Here is a 19,228-nt window from a genome sequence, read left to right on the forward strand (position 1 = left end):
GAAGTGTCAGGCTACAAGACGCCAGCCTGGGCTCCTAATATGGACCCAGTGGCTCCTGGGTTCCCAAAATGACCCATTCCCAGAGGCGTTTCCCATCCTCTCAGCCTGATGTGTGGGAACTCAAAGGAGATAAATCTCCAGTGTGAAAGTGAGGTGAGGGGTGGTGGGGAAACTGGGGGATGGAGCAACAAAGATGGGAGCTGGGACAGCCAGCTCATCCATAACTGCTTTGTGCAGCTGTCTGTACCAGGCAGGGGTACAGGGAGGCCAGGCACGGGGGAAGTGAACTTGGTGGGACAGAGGCAGGGGCTTAAGTGTGGTCCAGGGAGAAGGCCAGGGAGTCCAACACCTGCCCTTCTTGCCCCTTCAAAACTTCTATGTCCCTTCCTTCACCCCCTCCCCCACTGCTGGACAGAGGCCTCAAATGACCCTCTAGACAAAGGGCTGGTACCAGTTCCAGCCCACAGCCCCAGACCTCCGGGGAAGGGGGAGAAAGCAGGAATGCAGGACGCCTGTGTTCAGAGCAGAGAAGTCCAACAGTCCACTAGGATCGGGGCTCAGCACTGTAACACGGGCTGCTTCTTGAGAGTATGGAACACATTTGCTGTAAGCAAATTCCAGCACTTAGCAGGCACTAGGAGGAGTGCTGAGCCGGGAAGGCCTGCTTCATGGGATCTAAGAGGTGGAAAGCGGTGGAAAGCGGGTCAGAGGTCATCTAATCCAGCCCTCTCTTGGCCCAACTTCCAGAGAAAGGGCCTCCTTGCCTAAGTGGTCAGGGCCGCAGATGGAGCATCAGGCCCCAGGCATCGCCCACCAGCACCTCTGTCTGTGACCCGGCTGGGGTTGGCGTGCCCACGAGGCCCAGCCCCTGGCACAGTGACCTCCGTGGGGTGAGAGGAGCCCCCCCCCGCCCCCCGCGAGCTGCGGCCCAGCCCCTCCCCCTCAGGCCATGCCAGGGGGCGTTGCCAGGGGCAGCTGGGGCCGTGCCAGGCCAGCCCTCGCCTCCATAAAGCCCTCACTTCCCGGGAGCGGGCAGGGCCAGCATGGAGAGGAGACGGGTCGCCTCGGCCGCTCGCCGCTCCTACGTCTCCTCGTCGGACATGGCGGGGGGAGGCCTGGGCTCTGGCCGCCGTCTGGGGCCGGGCCCGCGCCTCTCCCTCTCCGCGGCTCGGATGCCGCTTGCGCTCCCCCGGGTGGACTTCTCCCTGGCCGCGGCACTGAACACCGGCTTCAAGGAGACGCGGGCCAGCGAGCGCGCCGAGATGATGGAGCTCAACGACCGCTTTGCCAGCTACATCGAGAAGGTGCGCTTCCTGGAACAGCAGAACAAGGCTCTGGCTGCTGAGCTGAACCAACTGCGGGCCAAGGAGCCCACCAAGCTGGCCGACGTCTACCAGGCCGAGCTGCGAGAGCTAAGGCTGCGGCTAGACCAACTCACTGCCAACAGCGCCCGGCTGGAGGTCGAGAGAGACAATCTGGCACAGGACCTGGGCACCCTGAGGCAGAAGTGAGGAGGGGGCCCGGGGTGAGGGACCTCCTGAGCAGGGAAGATGCCCGCCCCCAGGCCCAGGACCTCAGGCCGGTCTCTGACTCTGTGATCCTTGGCTCCTCTGTTTATCCATCTCTGGGAGGGGAGGGCCGTCCTTGCTCCCCAAGATGATGGGAGGAGGCCCAGAGTCCCAAGGATCTGACTCCCAAAGACCTCTTGCAGAGGAGCCACAGTGCTCTCAGCACCTCCCCTTTGGGGAAAGCCATGTGGGAAAAGTCAGGGACCCCCATAGGCAGGGTCTTCATATTTCATTCGCTGCTGCTGGGCCTGGTGCCCTTGCAGAGCCCAGGTCCGTGGAGTGGAGGAATGGGAAGGGAAGATTGGTGTTCACTAGGAGGACGGGGCTCTGGGGCAAAGGAGGAGGTGAGGGAAAGAGCAGGTGAGCCTGGCTTGGGAACTCAGGTGATACTGCCTGTCACCAGCTTATGATCCTGGTCAAGCCACTTTAGCTTGCGGTGCTGTGAAGTAGAGATTCTAATAAACCTATTTCCAAAGGTCAGAGGAAACCCCAGGGACATGGTGTTTTGCTGAGCTGGCAGGGCAGGCGTGTGTGCCCTCAAGTACAGGAGGATGAGTGTGCATGCAGCAGTGAGTGTATGTTGGTGAAAGCGCCTGTGTGAGCAGGAGCAGGTGCACCAACCTTGATAAAGCACTTTAGTAATGAGTTAAAGCACAGGCCCTTATCTGCTCACCCTTCTGGCCAAGGCTCTGTCTGGGACCCTCTGCCCTTCACTCCTCCTGCCATTCCACTGGGCCTAGGGGTAGGGGTGGGGGTCTCTCTGGCAGCCACCTCCAGGGAGATTGGGGCAGACACCCGGGAATGTGTCCCCCCACCCCAGGTTCCAGGATGAAACCAACCTGAGGCTGGAGGCTGAGAACAACCTGGCCACTTACCGACAGGTGAGGGGGGTGGAGAGGAGGGATGGGGGAGGGGGGTAAAGAGTTGATGGCAGTTCACTCACACAGCCCCTAAGCCCAGCCCTCCAGAGCAATGTGCTGCTCTCCCCAGCCACAGAAGGAGGGACCAGACAAGACATGGGAGTGGGGAGAAGGAGTCTGGGGTCAGAGCAGCCTTTTGTCCCTCCCTGCTCAAGGAGGCAGATGAAGCCACCTTAGCCCGTCTGGATCTGGAGAGGAAGATTGAGTCTCTAGAGGAGGAAATCCGGTTTTTGAGGAAGATCCACGATGAGGTAAGACCCTCAGAGAGATTGAAATGGATAGAGAGAGACAGAGACAGACAGAAAGAAAATAGGCATAGGGGAGACAGACATAGAGATAAGAAAGCATCCTTAGCCCCTGGTGAAATCCATAGACACACACCACTTACTAAGAATTATAACAGAACTTGTTGCCCCCCCCCCTTTTTAAAGATTTTATTTCTTCATGAGAGACATAGAGAGGCAGAGACATAGGCAAAGGGAGAGGCAGGTTCCCTATGGGGAGCATGATGTGGGACTCGATTCCAGGACCCCAGGATTAAGACCTGAGCCAAAGGCAGACGCTCAACCACTGAGCCACCCAGGTGCCCCACCCCATTTTTTATTTCACAACAGCCCTGTGTGATAGGAACCCTTCCGGTATTATTTCCTTTTCACAGAGGAGGACGCCGAAGCCCAGATATGTGACTTGCTGAGGTCACATAGTTAGTCTCTCTGACATCACCCCCACTGCCACCTGTCTCCATTTAAATGTGAGCCATTCATTTTAAAAAGACACCACTGAGATCTGACTTCAGATTATAGATTCATAATCTGTGATGCCATGGAACCTGGGACCCTGCAGACACACCCACACCACAGGGACTCAGTTGCTCTCCATAAGAACACAGGCACACTTTCAGTGCTCCTGCCTGGTGGAACCTGGGAGGAGGACACCTTGAGGCCCCCAAACTACCCTCCGCCTCCCTTGGCCTGTGCCACTTCCTCTAACTAGGACTGCCCAATTTCCCTTAGCTAACATCAGTGTCCAAGGGGCAGGCAGGCAAGGGCATGATATTGTGGGGAAATGCCAGTTGCAGCCTAGGCCCCAAGCCCTGGCATCCCTTCTCTCCTGGCCAGGAGGTGCAGGAGCTCCAGGAGCAGCTGGCCCGGCAGCAGGTCCATGTGGAGCTGGATGTGGCCAAACCGGACCTCACAGCAGCCCTAAGAGAAATCCGTACGCAGTACGAGGCCATGGCATCCAGCAACATGCATGAGGCAGAGGAATGGTACCGGTCCAAGGTAGCGCTGACTGTGGGCCAGGCTGCTTCCTCCAGGGAGCCCTACTGGCTCTATACAAGAGAATCAGGGAACAAGGGTTGGGGAAGCTGGGAGAGGATCCTCTCCAGGTCATTGACCTTCACCAGAGAAATGAGGGGGCTTGCCCAGGGTCACACAGTCACCATTACTTGCAATAAGTACTTTTTAAAAAAGATTTTATTTGAGAGAGAGTGTGAGCAGGGGGAGGAGCAGAGGGGGAGGGAGGGAGGAAGAATCTCAAGCAGACTCCAGGCTGAGTGCAGAGCCCCACACAGGGCTGGATCTCATGACCCTGAGATCATGACCTGAGCTGAAACCAGGAGTCGGATGCTAAACCGACTGCGTTCCCCATATGCTCCTCCAATAAGTACTTATTACTATTACTATCATTATTATTGTTATTATTACTATTATTAGCCAACATTGTATGCCAGGCCCTGTGCTTTGCATACATTATCTTACTACAAAGAAAGTAGTGTTCCTCGACAGATGAGAGATCTGAAGTCCAGAGAGGTTAACTAGTTTGACCAAAGTCAACACAGTTCCTAAGTGGTAGAGCTGGATGTCTAACCCTAGCCATCACACTTGGGAGCCTGCGTTCTTGATGCCTCTGTTGTCTGTATCCTGGGTCACTGGGCATCCACTGCATGTCAGCACTGCCCAGGATACAGAGACCTGTCAAACCAGGGAGATGTGATATGCACCCAAATATGGTGTCTAGAGAGAACACTGCTGGGCAGCTTATATGCGACATGGGGAACATACCATAGAAGGGAGGGCATTTGGGCTAGGAAAGACTGGCAGCCAAAGAACATGAAGAGAAGAGGGGAGAGGCATTCCGAGGGTAAGAAAGCACAGAGAGGCAGGGGCCCAGAGATGCCAGCCCAGCGTCCGAGCTAAGGAGTGTGAGTGGCAGAAGCCAGTGATGGTTCTGAGAAGGTCAAGGCCTGATGGAGCCATGAGAGCTTCACTGCCAGCTGGGGGAGAAAGGACTTTTAGAACCCAGGGTACTGCTCACCAGAAACCCCTGTCCACGGTCGGGGGGGGGGGGGGGGTGTTTCAGGCTCCTGGAAGGCTGCCAGCACAGGAGTTTCTGGATTCTGCTGCCAGCACCGTTGGTTTCTTCACTCCCTGCCCAGGCACTGTGCTAGTTGCCGGGGCCCTAGCAGGGACCTTCTTTGCCTTCTGTTCATGGGACACGGTCACTGGGAATAATCCCACCCAGGGCCGGAGTCCCAGGGAGATCTGGACACCAAGCCTGGGGTCCTGGCCATCTCCCTGAATTCCCAGAGACCCACCAGCCCGCACAGCTCCCTCGACAGTTCTCCACAGAGAACTAGTGCTCTCCGCCCTAGTTCGCAGACCTGACCGACGCCGCTGCCCGCAACGCCGAGCTGCTCCGCCAGGCCAAGCACGAGGCCAACGACTACCGTCGCCAGCTGCAGACCTTGACCTGCGACCTGGAGTCCTTGCGCGGCACGGTGAGCGCCGGCAGGGCCGCAGCGGGGCAGATGCTGGTGCGCCAGCCTGAGCCTGGGGGACCTGCCAGCCAGGGACGGGGACCGGACGGAGGGCAGGGGCGCTGCACACTTACTGGGCGGGGAGCCACAGGGGAGGCTGGGGATCAGGCGGGGGCGGGCAGTGATCCCTCCCCGAGGCACCTGCCGACTCCACCCTGCAGAACGAGTCCCTGGAGAGGCAGATGCGGGAGCAGGAGGAGCGCCATGCAAGGGAGGCGGCGAGTTACCAGGAGGCACTAGCCCGGCTGGAGGAGGAGGGACAGAACCTCAAAGATGAGATGGCCCGCCATCTGCAGGAGTACCAGGACCTGCTGAATGTCAAGCTGGCCCTGGACATTGAGATCGCCACCTACAGGAAACTGCTGGAGGGCGAGGAGAACCGGTGAGAGGCCACCGGGGGCGTGGTTGGGGAGGGGTGTCCTCCCTGCTGCCCCTCCCTGGAGTCTCCTTGCTCCCGTCAGGGACTGTCATATTCAGTTTGTGTTGTGCCCCCTCCTATCCCAGTGCCCAGCACAGTGCTCACCTAACACACAGTAGGTACTCACAAATGTTTGGTGAATGAATTAATGGAGTCCATTCAGTTGGTGTTGGTGAGGTCATAGGGTGAGGACTTGGGTTACCTCCCCCAAACTAAGAGGCTTACTCCCCACCCTCCCAATGAAGATTGGACTTTTCCCCTGACCCTCTCTTTTGCCTCCTCAGAACTTTCTTCACCACTTCCTCTCTCCCTCTGCCATCCTCCAGGCCTCCACTCTTTCAAACAGAGATGTGCCTCTGGCAGACAACACCCAAGCCCCTTGCAGACTCTAGGAGTCCCAGGGAGCATGTAGGCTGCTGGGGAAAGCCAGGAGATGGGCTCAGCTCTTCCTGGCAAAAAGAAGAGCTTGGAGGCTGTCCTGATAACCCTAGACCAGGACCTGGCCCCAAGGATGTCCTTGGACAGCCCGGTCACTCTTCTGCCTTTGCTATCTTTCAGCATCACCATTCCCGTGCAGACCTTCTCCAACTTGCAGATCCGAGGTCAGTAGAGCAGGGCCTTGTGGGCAGGGTGTTGGATTCCTGCCCCCTCCCCCCATGTGGGCAGCTGCTCTGGCCTGGGGCTGAGGACCAGGGCAAAGGGGTCCGGTCCAGGGCTCTCTTTGGGGGCCTACATAATTCACCGCAGAGCTTCCAGCCAGAACACAGCAGCTCAGAGCATTCCAGGTGGGGCTTGCAGCTTCTCCTGTCCTGCTCTGCCCTGTGTCCCATTCCCTAACCCTGCCACCCCATCCTACAGCAGAATTGGGTGAAGGTCTCCATCTCTGTCCTGTCTGCAGATCCCTGAGCAAGCTCTGCCCATCTAAGTGTTTTATGTTTTTGTTTTTTTTTTTTAACTGCTTGTCACTACAGGGGGCAAAAGCACCAAAGAAGGGGAAAGTCACAAGGTCACAAGACATCTCAAAAGCCTCACAATACAAGTTATACCAATACAGGCTCACCAGATTGTAAATGGAGCCCCGCCGGCTCTCGGTTAGCAGCCTGCCTCTGACACGGTGCATTTCTCAGCCTGACAGGGAGCGAGCCTCACCAGGCCCATTTACCCTGCCCTCCTGGGCTCCCTCCTCTCGGGTTTCCCTAAAGGGCCATGCTTGTGTCATTATCTCAGCAACTTCAGTGCCCAGCCCAGGACCTGGCACAGGGTAAATGTTGGTTAAACTAGCAGAGCTGGCTGGTGTTCAAAGTGATATATCCTCTGGTGCTCAGACGAGATGCTCTGGGGCCTCTGAGCAAATGCCAGCCTCTGCCTCACCTCTTCCCCATCAGTGGGAGGGCCCCTTGGGTTTTGCCGTGCCTGGTGGCCAGGTTCTCTGCTCGATACATCTGTCCCTGAGCCTCCACAGCTCAGCTCAGTGCTGATTCAGCCCAGAGGAGTATTTCCCCCTAGACTGCTGCTCTTGGAGTGAATAAAGTTTTATGCTCCCTTCTCTTAATTTTAAATATTAGTGAGAGTGACATATTGCATTTTTCTCTCCGAGGGGGGGAAAAACTAAATTACTTCTTACTTGTATGTGGCCCTCACATGATTCTTATCTAAGGGGAAAAAAAAATTCTGCTCTAGAAATCTAGGAACCCTAGATCTGCATGTCCTGGGGCTCAGTTCAGCATCGGAAGTTTAACCAGGCAGAGCAGGTCAAGGTAATACTGCCAAGTGCCAAACAGTAAAGGGTCAGTAGGGACCAGAGAAGTGGCAGAGAGAAGTAGAAGGGAAGGGGAACAGGAAAGGGACCCGTGTATATTGAGCACTAGTATGTGCTAGGCACTTAACATGTATTATTTCAGTAAACTGACTCCTTGCTCCCACCTAGAGAAGTAGATACCATCACCCCCATTTTGCAGATTAGGAAACTGAGGCTGGGAGAGGTAAATTACCTTGCTCACAGCCTTGAGGCTGAGCTGAGACTCGAGCTCTGGCCTACCTGATTTCAAAGCCCGTGTGTTCCTTCCTTGGCACAGCACTGGGTTGTCAGAAAGCCAGGTGCCAGGTCAGAGCTGGCAGAGGGACCAAAATGCAGCCAGGCCAGGGAAGTGAGCAAAGCACTGGCTGGAACAGCTAGGTCTTGCCTAGCACTGTGGGAACTTGGGGGGTCTCCAGCCTCCTTGAAAGAGCCTAGCCCTCTCTGCCTGGTTGGACAGACTTTCATACTCAATTCCCAAAACTGTGGGTTTCATAGGGAAGCTGGGAGTGGGGGAGGATGTTTAGTGGCCCAAGAGCCAACAAGGGGCCTCCTGTCCCCATGACTGCAGAAACCAGCCTGGACACCAAGTCCGTGTCAGAAGGCCACCTCAAGAGGAACATCGTGGTAAAGACCGTGGAGATGCGGGATGGAGAGGTAAGGTCAGATCTGAGATTCTGGCCCTATCAGGCTCTGGCTGCCTGCAGGAATTTTCGAGGCCAGACTTTGGAAGAAAGCCTGAACTGGCACATAGAAGGTTCTCAATTACTCAGAAGAGCTTCCCAGGGAGGCTCTGGAAGAGGGGAAGGAACCGGGATATAATTCAATTCCCAATCCCCTCCACTGGCAGTTCTAGGGACCCTGGGTGTCTAGGCCACTGGATGGAGTCCTGATTTGGACTTTCTCCCTGTCTCGCCCTCAGACTCAGGTACCCTCAGACTCAGGTGCCCTCAGACTCTAGCCTGGGGAGAGAGAGGAAGGAAAATAAAGTTAGTAGCTTTCACTCCCAGCTTTCAATTTCCAGCTTGATAAAAGGAACCTGCCAGAGGAACAGGAAGGGGGGATTTGGCATAGCCCCTCCTTGCCACGCCAGCGATAGCAGCTAGCTAACTTACCACATCAGCTCACCATGGGCCAGGCATGGTGCTAAATGCTTGCAAGTATTCCCTCATTTCCTGGCAGCTGCGTGAGGGGGTTCTGGTTACTATCACAGAAAAGAAAAACCCAGGAAAACTGGGGATTTCTCCAAGGTCGCATAGCCTAGCAGTGGTGGACCTGATGTCTGTGTGAGCCCCTAACTGTTGTGCACTTCTCTCTGTACCCTGCAGGTCATTAAGGAATCCAAGCAGGAGCACAAGGAGGTGATGTGAAGCAGGACCCACCTGGTGGCCCATGTCCCACACAGCCTGAGGGGTCTGAGCGGATGGGATTGTTGCCCCTCCTCTATAGCTGACTTCCCCAGACCTGAGTTCCCACCTGCCCCAGCTGCTCCCCTCATCCCTCCACCTCTATGCTAGCTTGCTGCTCTAGGCTCCATCGGTAGTAGGCCTGCCAGAGGGCACCCACCCTGCACCCAATAATTCCAACTAACAAGTCACTCCCCACCCAAAGGGGTGGTCTGGAGGGGTGTGGCTAGCAGCTTGGGTTAGAACTGTGGGAGGAAGAAGTTGAGGTCAGGGGACCCAATAAATCACCCTCCATAGCCCTAATCCTTGTTGTCATGGCAACTGTTGCCAGAACTGGAGGTCCCTGGGGGTATCTGGGAAGTGGGCCTTAAGAGTTTCCTCAGGCTGTAGGAGGAAAACAGAGACTCAGACAGGAAGGGCAACTCCCCACGGGCAAGATAGCCCTGGTCAGAGGTTTCTTATTCTAGACTGACCCTGAGCAGTCTGAGACTGGGTGGGGACATCCTGCCACTTGGAGTAGTCCCCAGACAGAATGCCTGGCCTGCCCAGATCTCAGAGGGGCCTCCTGAGTGACAATTCAAATGTCTCAGTCCCACTGAGCTGACATGTGGGCACGCTTTGGGCATGCCATGGGCGTGTGGGAGCTTGATTCTCAGCACTTGGAGGATCTATAGTGTAAGTGGAGAGGGATGGGGTGCTGGGAAGGAGTAGAGGGGGGCTGCCTGGCCCCTAGCTTGGATACAGAGAAGTCAAGCCCAGGAATCCTCCCTCCATAAGGCTGGAGGGGAGGCAAGAGGAGAAGGTAGAGGAGGCAGTTAGGATGATGCTAGACATCGTAGTAGGGGGTTATGGGCAACCAGATACACTTGGCCTCTGGGTCATGGGAATCAAGGAAGTGATTCATCCTCTTGAAGATGCTGACACTAGAGAGAGGGGCTGCTGTCCCCAGGGGCAGGGCACACTTTGTTCCTATTTTAAAGCCTCCCTCCTTGCTGCATAATTCCCCCACCCAGACCTCGGAGCCACTGTAGCTGCTGCCTCCCAACCCCAGTAACACTGCTGGGTGAAGCCACTGTCCTACATCAGATACTTCCCACCCTCCAGTGACCTGCTGTTTTGTCCTAACCCAAGGGCCCTTGTGGTTCCCCTCCTACTCCAATGCAAAATGTACCCTCATACTGTAGGTAGCACTATATTTTATCGTTTGGGGAATGGAGGCACAAACCGAATGAAGACTGGTTTGTGCTCTGCTTTCCATGGGAAGACTGGGGGTGAGGGGCAGGCACAGGACTATCTGTGCCCACAAATAGGGCTGAGAGGGCCTGCTCCAGGGTCTTTCTCACCCCTCCAAGGCCAGAAAAGTGAGAGTCCTTCCCTCTTTCCAAGACCTGGTGCCCTTCCCCTCACTCCCTCCTGCCACCCGCTGCTGCTAACCCTCGGGGTACCACTGCAGCCTTTACTTACTAAGGTAAATAAAGACAATTGCTGTGGCCTTTCCCAGAGTGGACTCTGATCTTTTCAGGGGAGGCTGGGGCTGGGGGAGAGGGCAGGAAGTAGCCTTGGGCAAGACTCAACTTGCTTCTTATTGCTGATCATCTTGGGACCCCAAACCCCCAAGCAGCAGGCACATGACAAATCCCAGCTCTAACCATGCTCCCCATGGCAGCTCTGGTGCCCCCCGCCCCTCTTCTCACTCAGTCCCTAGCCCTGGGAAAAACCCTGATGTTGAATTCCACTTTCCTCACCCATTTCCCCTGTACTAGTCTCTACCTTTTCCCTCAAACCTGCCATTGTGGAGACAAGAACATATATGAGGCTCCCCCACTCCCTCTTCCTCTCCCTGCTACCCCTAATTCAACCAGCGCCTATTTAGCAATCCTCCAAGACAAGAAAATAAAGCACCTCAAACACTGTTCCAGCATCAAAAAGGCCATTTGATAAATACTAGGTTCACTTCTTCCTTCTCTGAGCGTGAAGTTGGAAGACGTGCACCCTAGCTACTTCCATACTGGCCTCAGCCCCCCATCTCCCACCTGCCTCAGGCTTTTCCACCTGCCAGGAGCAGGTTGTAACTAACAGATTTGTCCACACACCCCCTTGCCACACAGCCCAGCCTGGGATGCCCACCCAGAGGCATCCGGCATCATTTAACAAACACATCTGAGCACAGCTGGTCTTCAGAGGTGGGAAAAAAGGGGGATCTAAGGGGAGAAGTTGGGACAACAGTGAAATAAGTAACAGCAGCACCTACAGAGGTGAATGGTGACAAAGACAGCCGTGATGAACAGGTAGCCTAGTAGGGTGAGCTCCATAGCAAAGCGAGTCTCCGGGTCTGAGAATGAGATCCGGTAGCGGCCCCGAGATGCAACACCCAGTCGGAACCCTGCAACCCGCACCCCCTGCCGCCAGCAATAGTAGATGCCCCGGTCACTCAGCTGGGTGAAACGGATGTGGAGATGGTTGCCGTGGTCGATGAACACTCTCATGGACCTGTTGACACCCTTCAGGTACTGTGTGCGGTAGAGGTACTGGTGGTCCTTGTCCCAGGCCACAGCGTGCTCGGGCCGGGACCCAGGACAGGAGATAATGAGTCCATGGCCCAGCCTCTGCTCATGGAACTGAATGGGGACCTCAGGCACCCAGGGCCGGCTGCCCACCTTGGCCACATAGCTGAAGATGGCCATCAGGCCGTCCTGAACCTTCTTCTCACAGGGCACCACACAGCTCTGGACCAGTAGTTCGGGTGTATGCTCCCTGGTCTGGGCCCGAAGCTTTCTGGGCACAGCCTGTGAACCACAGGACACCACGTCAGGTAGTGTCTTGTGGTAACGTGGGGAGAGATCTGGGCTCTGCAAGTAGCAGAGGCCAATGCGCCATTGCTCCCCACGCACCCCACAGCGGTCACAAGGGGTCCACTCCCAGAAGGTGGTGAAGATGTGGAGGCTCCCGCGGTGCTCATCTGCAATGGGCTCCTGGCCCTGGTCCTTGAAGGTGGCCACCATTCCCTCACTGCTCTGGATGTCCACATCATAGGCATAAAAGTAGTCCCCCTTGCGGGTGCCACAAAAATACAAGCCCGAGTCCTCAGGCTGGGCCCGGAAAACCAACAGGCTGAACATGCGGATGCTGAAACGAACCAGCATGTCGCTGCCCACACGCACCTGGGATTCCTCTGTCAGCACCCGCCCGTCGAAGTCTGTCAGCACTTTGGTGTGGCGGCTGCCCAGGTGCTTTTGATAGTACCAGACCACAGCAGACACCTCCTCAGGCTTGCAGTGGCACGGAAGCTCGAAGCTCATGTCGGCCAGGTAGGCTGCATTGTCAAACATCAGAAACGCTGGGCAAGGGGTCCTCTGAAAAATATTCTCCTTCTCCACAAGTTCAAAGGCCTGGAGACTCCCCCACACCCACAGGAGCACAGTGGGGTGGGCCATGTTCATGCCCACAAGAGGCAATGGTCAGGGGGGCAGGGCAAAGCCAAGGCACTGAAAGGCCTACAGGACTTCTAGAAATCACTTCCAGGAGCGGGTATCTATATGAGAAAGAATTAAGCAGCCAGGAAGAGAAGCAAGAATCTGCAGAGGAAGTGGCCAAAGGCCAGGCAATTTATTCCCAGCTGATGTACAAGATGCCCTTCTCATGTTCCAGATGTGATCTTGAGGGAAAACCATTCTAGAACCTAGCCCTCTCTCCCCTTTCTAGAACACTGGCACTCGCCCAAGAATGGGTCAAGAGAAACCGGAATGAGAAGGGCACAGGTGCCAGAACAGGAAAATCTCTGCCTTCCTGCTTCAGGCCCTGCCTGCCTGGTTAGTGGAAAGGTCTTCCCTTTGGTTAATCCAGGAATTGAAGAAGACCCACCTGCCTGCACATCTGGCCATCTGAAGCCTGGGAGGCTGGCCAGACCTAAGCTGATGGCTTGGGGCTTTCCCAGGCTCCCCAGCGCAGGAATTCCCTGAGGAGCCCCTGAGGAACATAGAATACCTCAATGAGGTAGCATTTGATTATTTGCCAATTAAATGTCCATTCACTGGCTTGGGGTATTCCTGTTAAGAGCTGTGGAGATCAGTATTTGTTTACCATGGAAGATGAATGAATTTGTTTTTTTATTTTTCTTTTCTTTCCTCTTCTTATTTATTACTATTATTACTATTACTACTACTACTATTATTTTGAATAGAGGCTTCAACGGGTATAGCCAGCATTTGGTTGGGCACACACTCATCTCTCAGGGCCTATGGGAGGCTTGGTAGACTCTAAGGATGGCAAGCAAAATTCTTTCAAGTTCTTGGGCCCTTGTCCATCCTGTTGATCTACATAGTACAGAATATTGAGCCTCCAGGGTGCCCTGAGAAATGGGGAAGATTCGATTCCTGCATCTGCTCTGAAAATTCCAAGTTGAGATGGGGATTAGGTGTGGGCTTCTCATTACAGTCCTGAAGAGCCCCCTTCAACAAACAAAAAATTCTTTCAGGGGCCACTGGGGTCCTCTGAAGGCAACTGACCCCATCAATCCACCCGGTATACCCCTAGCAGCTCTTTCAGGAGCCTCTCCTCCTCCTGGAGCACACCAGGCTGCTCCTCCAGACCCCACTCCGCCTGGCTGAAGCCCCCCTTTGTGGATCTGGGAGCACTCATGGCCTGCAGCTTCTGAAACAGGCCTCTGCAGCTCTCTCTCTCCGCATGGCTCAGCAGGCTCAGGTTCAGAGTGAAGCGCCCGGTGCCCGCCAGGCTGCGCAGGATCCCTAGTACCACCAACCGGTCAGCTGGCCTCACATGATCAGCCAGTGCCACCAGCAGCTCCCCTAGAAGTCCAAACCCCACGTCCGTCTGGAAGAGATGACCCAGCTTTGGACCTCCAAGCTGCAGCAAGGCCTGGTAGCGCTCTGGCCCACTCCGCAAATACCGCCGCCAATCACGGTAGAACTCTGCGGAGGTCTCAGGCTGGAAAAGTGTTTTCACCTGGATCACAAGGAAAGACAGGAAGTCCTGAGCTCTTCCAGCTGCTCTGTGCCAATGAGGCAGTGACAGCGAGGGGAGCCTGTGGGTTTTCATCTTAGCTCTAGTGTTGTTCTCTGAGCATTGGGTAGGCTGTGGTCCCTGTGAGCCTGGTTTTCAGATCAGGGAACTGGGAGTGGCATAGGGAAGGAGGGCCCAAGGAACCCAGGACATGATTTGAGAATCTCAGGTGTACCACGATTTTCCCACTGATGAATGTGGACCTAGCCCTGTTCTATGAGTGTAAGTCAGGCTTTTCTCTGAGCAGGGCAGAGGGGATGGTTAACACCTCAGAAAGACAAAAAGGAATTCAAGGCAAGTGTTAAAAATCTGACAGACTGGGTGTCTCTCTTAACATTGCCACAGGTTCATTACACTATATACTATATAACCCGGGGGCAAAGCAACTCAAATCTGATCTGGGAGCACAAGTCAAAGGAGTGAGTGGAGAAGACCTGCCTATCCCACCTTTCCCTTTCCTTTTTTTAAAAAAAGATTTATATTTATTTATTCATGAGAGACACACACAGAGAGGCAGAGACACAGGCAGAAGGAGAAGCAGGCTCTCTACAAGGAGCCTGACTTGGGACTCGATCCCAGGACCCCAGGGCTCATGACCTGAGCCAAGGCAGACACTCAACCACTGAGCCATCCAGCCCGGTCACCTTTCTGACTTGTTCTGCCCAGTTTAACTCACCCTCATCATCTGCTAGTTGCTTTTCTTTCTGGGATTGGAGACAGAAACCTGCCTCTGTCGGTTTAACAAGAACTATGTATTGTAAGAAGACCAGATTGGAGGTTCAACGCAGAGAATCCTACTGGTCTGAAAAGGCTAGGCCTCACCTACCTGGGTGATTTCAGTGGCCTCATCCTGAGAGGTCCCTCTCTGAGTAGTGTGACAGTTCCAGGGTACAGTCCTCTTTCCTCCTATCTTGTCCTTCCGCTCCAGTGGCTTCAGATGTGATGCAAGGACAATACCCCTGTGGGCAAAGGACAGAGTGGAGCATAGTCTCATTGCTATCTGTGGATGTGAGGTGGCTGGACTTTGCCTAACAGAGGTGAAACCTACCAGTGAAACCTAACAGCAACAGTGGCTGACAGTTTTTAAGCACCCCCCATGTGCCAGATATTGTGCTTGAAATCTTACATGTAATAATTTATTTAACTGTAAAATAGGTTATTCTCTTTTACACACGAGGAACAGAGGCTTCAAGAGGTTAAATAACTTGCATAAGATCACACAGGTAGGGGTACCTGGGTGGCTCAGGTCGTGATCCTGGGGTCCTAGGATCGAGTTCTGCATCAGGCTCCCTGCAAGGAGCCTGCTTCTCCCTCTGCCTATGTCTCTGCTTCTCTCTATGTGTCTCTCATGAATAAATAAATAAAATCTTAAAGAAAAATAAATCACACAGGTAGCAGAAGGCAGGGCCAGCACTGACACCAGAATTGTCTGACTTCAAAGCACATGCTCTTACCCAGTATCATCCATTGTAATGGGAGGGTCTGAGAAAAACAGCATTAAGCCAACCTGAATTCCTCATAGGAAGCCACCTTTTGTTCCACTGCCCGTAACTTGGCAGCATTCTCCCGTTTGTATTTCTCATCAGCGGTGAGTGCAGCCTGCAGCTCTTTCTCCAAGGCCTTGAAGTCGATGATGTCATTCCTTTCCATGGCCTGTTTCTAGGAAGGCAAAGGGAATGGACATCTGTGGATGACATGTATCAGGGGGAAGGACGTGTCTGCATTTTTTGCCAGCCTGCAAAATGATCCCAAAGCACTCTGAATATCTTTCTACTTATTTTGGAGGGTGTTACAACAATCTAATTCTCCACTACTTTATTGAGGGGAGCTGAGTTGCACAGTGAGGAGTTGCTTAAGACTTGTCACTGGAAATAGAACACAGAGTTCTGACTTGCAGTTCGGCTTCCAGTGGTAATTTTGTTCTCTGCCTCTGAAAGCATTTCAATTTTGGAGCTTCCACTGACGCGACATTTGGATCTTGGAACTAAGTCCCTTCTCTCTTCCACATGGGCTCACTCTATAGTGAGGTGCTATGACAAAGGGCCTTCCACAAAAGCAGAACTACTGTTAACTATGCTCCTGAGCCGAGGGATGAAATTTCACCCATCATTTAAATTTTGTCATGGGGAATGATAGTTTTCACCCAAACCAGATGCAAGGACTAAGTACGAAATCACGCAGAAGTGGCAGAGAAGGGGCTCAATGATCCCTCTGTTCAGACCAATTGGAGCACAGGTCACTTGAGCAATGGCTTTAGTTCTGCCCCGGTACTTCTGCGGCCTCTGCATGTGAGGCTGATTGATCCTTCTACAGGGAAATCATCTATGCAGGTTTTAGTAGTGGCTCTGGCATTTACTTGCTATGAGACCTCTCTGAACCTCAGACTTTCGGTGCGTTGAGCTAGATTTTGTGGTGGTGTCATCATCAACAGGGCAGGGAAGCAAGAGGTCTGCTAGCAACCTCATAGAGCCTTTTTCCTCTACCCCAGCGCGGTAGGCCAGGAGGGGGAGGGGCTGGGTAGGCCGGGAACTGAACTCAGGTGTCCCGGCTCCTGTCCAGTTCTGAGCCCTCCCCAGTCATTGATGAGAGAGAACAACTAACCCTCTGCCCCCCAGCCCTTCACCCCAGGACCTCAGGCCTAGATTCCCTTGCTTTCCTTGAGAATACTCAGTTACACCACCAGAACCGCACGGCTCGGCGTAGACCACGCCCAGCCGCCGTGGTTGCTCAGCAACTGCTCCAGCAGCCTGACCACGTGATCATCCCGAAGGCCCCCTTTCAGGGTGGCTTCGAGGCGCCTGACCAGATTCGTGCCTCCTCAGGCGTCCGTCTCTTTGGAGCAGCCCACACCTTGGCTTCGGGGCCTACGACTCCACGTCGCCGGTTCCTGGATCCGCGGCCGGCATTCCTCCTAGCCGGTCCTCAGGCAGAGGGCTGTCTCGGGGCAGCAACGCGACGGCGGCGTCTGCGGGGTCCTTCCGTTCGGCGGGCGCAGCGGTGCGGCGGCGTGGGGCGGAAGCGCGGTCTCGCGCGGCGGACTTGGAGCTTTAGGCCGAGCGGGCGGCAGGTGAGCTGGCGCGCGGGTCAACGGCGGAGAAAGTTGCTCCGGGCGGGATGGGAAGTAATGTCCAGTCTGGAAGAGACATTGTAGACTTTCTGCCCCTTTCACTTTGTAGATGGGTAAACTGAGGCGTGGAGCGGGAAAGGAAAGACAGCACATACCTCTATTCCGGGAGCGTGGGGAGGGAGGGCATAAATGTTGACCGTCCGTAAAAACCCCGTCCCTGAACAGAGGTCGTTGTCTTATTCCCTCTTCCATCTGTGCGTTCTTCACCCCTTCTTTACCGAGCTCCTTTCGTCTTTATTGTGTATTCGTTTGAGAGCCTACGTTATAGCGGGAAGTTGCAGTGAGATTTGGTCACCAGTTTTGTGCAACTGTGGACAGGTCAGCTACCTCTCTGTGCGCTGTAGGAATCATTCATTCAACAAATACTTACGGAGGTCTTATTTTGTACCAGCGTATTCTAAGTGAAAAAAAGTCCTTGCTTAAATTTTAGTTGGGGAAATGACAGTGAAAATGACCTAAATATGTGAACGAGGGTCTAGTACTACTAGTAAAAAATAATAATAAAACGGTGAAAGTAGGGACGCCTGGGTGGCTCCGTGGTTGAGCGTCTGTCTGCCTTTGGCTCAGGTCGTGGTCCCGGGGTCAGCCCCCCTCAGCGAGGAACCTGCTTCTCCCTCTGCCTATGTCTGTCTCTCATGAATAAATAAATAAAATCTGGGATCCCTGGGTGGCGCAGCGGTTTGGCGCCTGCCTTTGGCCCAGGGCGCGATCCTGGAGACCTGGGATCGAATCCCACATCGGGCTCCCGGTGCATCTCTGTGTGTGTGTGTGTGTGTGTGTGTGTGTGTGACTATCATAAATAAAAAATAAATGAATGAATGAATGAATCATAAATAAAATCTTAAAAAAAAAACAGTGAAAGTGGGGGTTGGAAAGTGTGTGTAGTAAGGACTATTTTAGAGTTACATTCTCTGGTGACATTTTAGTAGAGACCTGAGTGAAATGAAGTAACAAGGTATAAATATCAAAGGGAAGAGCATTTCCTTTTTTTTTTTTTTTTTTTTTTTTAAGATTTTATTTATTCATGAGAAAGGCAAAGGCAGAGGGAGAAGCAGGCTGCCTGCAGGGAGCCTGATGTGGGACTCAATCCCAGGACTGTGGGATCACAATCTGAGCCAAAGGTAGGCACTTACCTACTGAGCCACTCAGGAATCCCAGGAAGAGCATTTCCGAAGAGAATTTTTTTAAATTTATTTGATAGAGTGTGAGCAGGAGCTGGGGGAGGAGCAGAGGGAGAAGGAGAAGCAGACTCCCTGCCAAGCAGGGAGCAGGATATGGGGCTCAATCCCAGGACCCTGAGACCATGAACCCAGAAGAAGGCAGATGTTTAACTGACTAAGCCACCCAGGGGCCCTTTGGAAGGGAATTTCAAGAGCAGTGGCCCTGGAGCAGAAACGAGCTTGCTTTGTTACAAGCTGCCTTTTATAAAAATGTGTGCAGTCACTTCATGGATCTTGGGAGAATAAAATGAGCACAGATGTTGATAGCTCTTGGGAAGTAAAAAGAATCTCTGCAAATGAAAGTTACCATAATAATTTACATTTAAGTCCTTGGAGCTAGTCCTTTACTTGAGATAAATATCACTATCTCAAAATTAAATATCCCGTTCAGTTAACATTTATCCAGTTCCTTCCTATGCACGGTACTATATTGGGCATTGGCAAGTAGGCACAAGGAACACAGAGTTCCTGTATTCAAGAATGGCCAAAAAATAATGCTTCCTAACATTTACTGAGCCTGGGACTGTGATAAATTGTTTACATAGACTGTTTTAAATCTCATAACTTTTTATGCAATGGGGATTACTCACTCCATTTTCCAGTTGAGGAAATAGATTTGGAGATGTGAAGTAACATACCTGAAAGTACATAGTAAGTGACAAAGTTAGGATTCAGATCTGGGTCTTTCAGGGCACCTGTGTGGCTCAGTCGGTTAAGCGTCTGCCTTCAGTTCAGGTCATGATCCTGGGATCCTAGGATGGAGCTCCGAGTCAGTCTCCCTGCTCTCCCTCTGCCCCTCCCTCAATTCATGTGCGCTCTCCCTCTCTCAAATAAATAAAATCTTTAAAAACAAAAACAGAACAAGTCAAAAAAAAAAAAAAAAAACAGAACAAGTCTAGGCCTTTCAACTCCAGAGCCGTACCCTTACTCTGCCTCT

General features: G+C 53.5%; 4 protein-coding genes across 7 annotated transcripts in view; 2 read left to right on the forward strand and 2 right to left on the reverse strand.

Annotated features, from left to right (window-relative positions):
• Nucleotides 1–1,020: 1,020 nt before the first annotated feature.
• Nucleotides 1,021–10,420, forward strand: LOC121474205 (glial fibrillary acidic protein). Its single transcript, XM_041727110.1, has 9 exons — nucleotides 1,021–1,507; nucleotides 2,389–2,449; nucleotides 2,644–2,739; nucleotides 3,607–3,768; nucleotides 5,142–5,267; nucleotides 5,468–5,688; nucleotides 6,283–6,326; nucleotides 8,091–8,176; nucleotides 8,848–10,420. Exons 1-9 carry the CDS (start codon nucleotides 1,044–1,046, stop codon nucleotides 8,887–8,889), a joined length of 1,302 nt encoding a protein of 433 aa, XP_041583044.1. The 5' UTR covers nucleotides 1,021–1,043; the 3' UTR covers nucleotides 8,890–10,420.
• Nucleotides 10,421–11,126: 706 nt separating this feature from the next.
• FAM187A (family with sequence similarity 187 member A) lies at nucleotides 11,127–12,401 on the reverse strand. The gene has a single exon (XM_041725973.1). The coding sequence runs from the start codon at nucleotides 12,363–12,365 to the stop codon at nucleotides 11,127–11,129; it is 1,239 nt and encodes a 412-aa protein (XP_041581907.1). The 5' UTR covers nucleotides 12,366–12,401.
• On the reverse strand, nucleotides 12,402–16,652 carry CCDC103 (coiled-coil domain containing 103). Of its 4 annotated transcripts, none has more exons than XM_041725975.1 (4): nucleotides 16,576–16,652; nucleotides 15,452–15,603; nucleotides 14,771–14,903; nucleotides 12,402–13,887 (listed from the first exon to the last, which is right to left on the reverse strand). In XM_041725975.1, the coding sequence occupies exons 2-4, from the start codon at nucleotides 15,592–15,594 to the stop codon at nucleotides 13,435–13,437; spliced, it is 729 nt and encodes a 242-aa protein (XP_041581909.1). In that variant the 5' UTR covers nucleotides 15,595–15,603; nucleotides 16,576–16,652; the 3' UTR covers nucleotides 12,402–13,434. The 4 variants fall into 4 exon arrangements, with proteins under 4 accessions (XP_041581909.1, XP_041581910.1, XP_041581911.1 ...); XM_041725976.1 differs by having other exon boundaries at nucleotides 16,546–16,617; XM_041725977.1 differs by having other exon boundaries at nucleotides 15,452–15,597; nucleotides 16,576–16,605.
• A 205-nt stretch (nucleotides 16,653–16,857) lies between these two features.
• The window catches only part of EFTUD2 (elongation factor Tu GTP binding domain containing 2), a 47,071-nt gene continuing 44,700 nt past the window's right edge, over nucleotides 16,858–19,228 (forward strand). The window contains exon 1 of the mRNA XM_041726331.1: nucleotides 16,858–17,011. The gene's annotated coding sequence lies outside the window, so the exon portion shown is untranslated. The remainder of the gene's footprint in view (nucleotides 17,012–19,228) is intronic.

This window comes from Vulpes lagopus, chromosome 12 (assembly GCF_018345385.1).
Source record: "Vulpes lagopus strain Blue_001 chromosome 12, ASM1834538v1, whole genome shotgun sequence".
NCBI lineage: Eukaryota > Metazoa > Chordata > Mammalia > Carnivora > Canidae > Vulpes > Vulpes lagopus.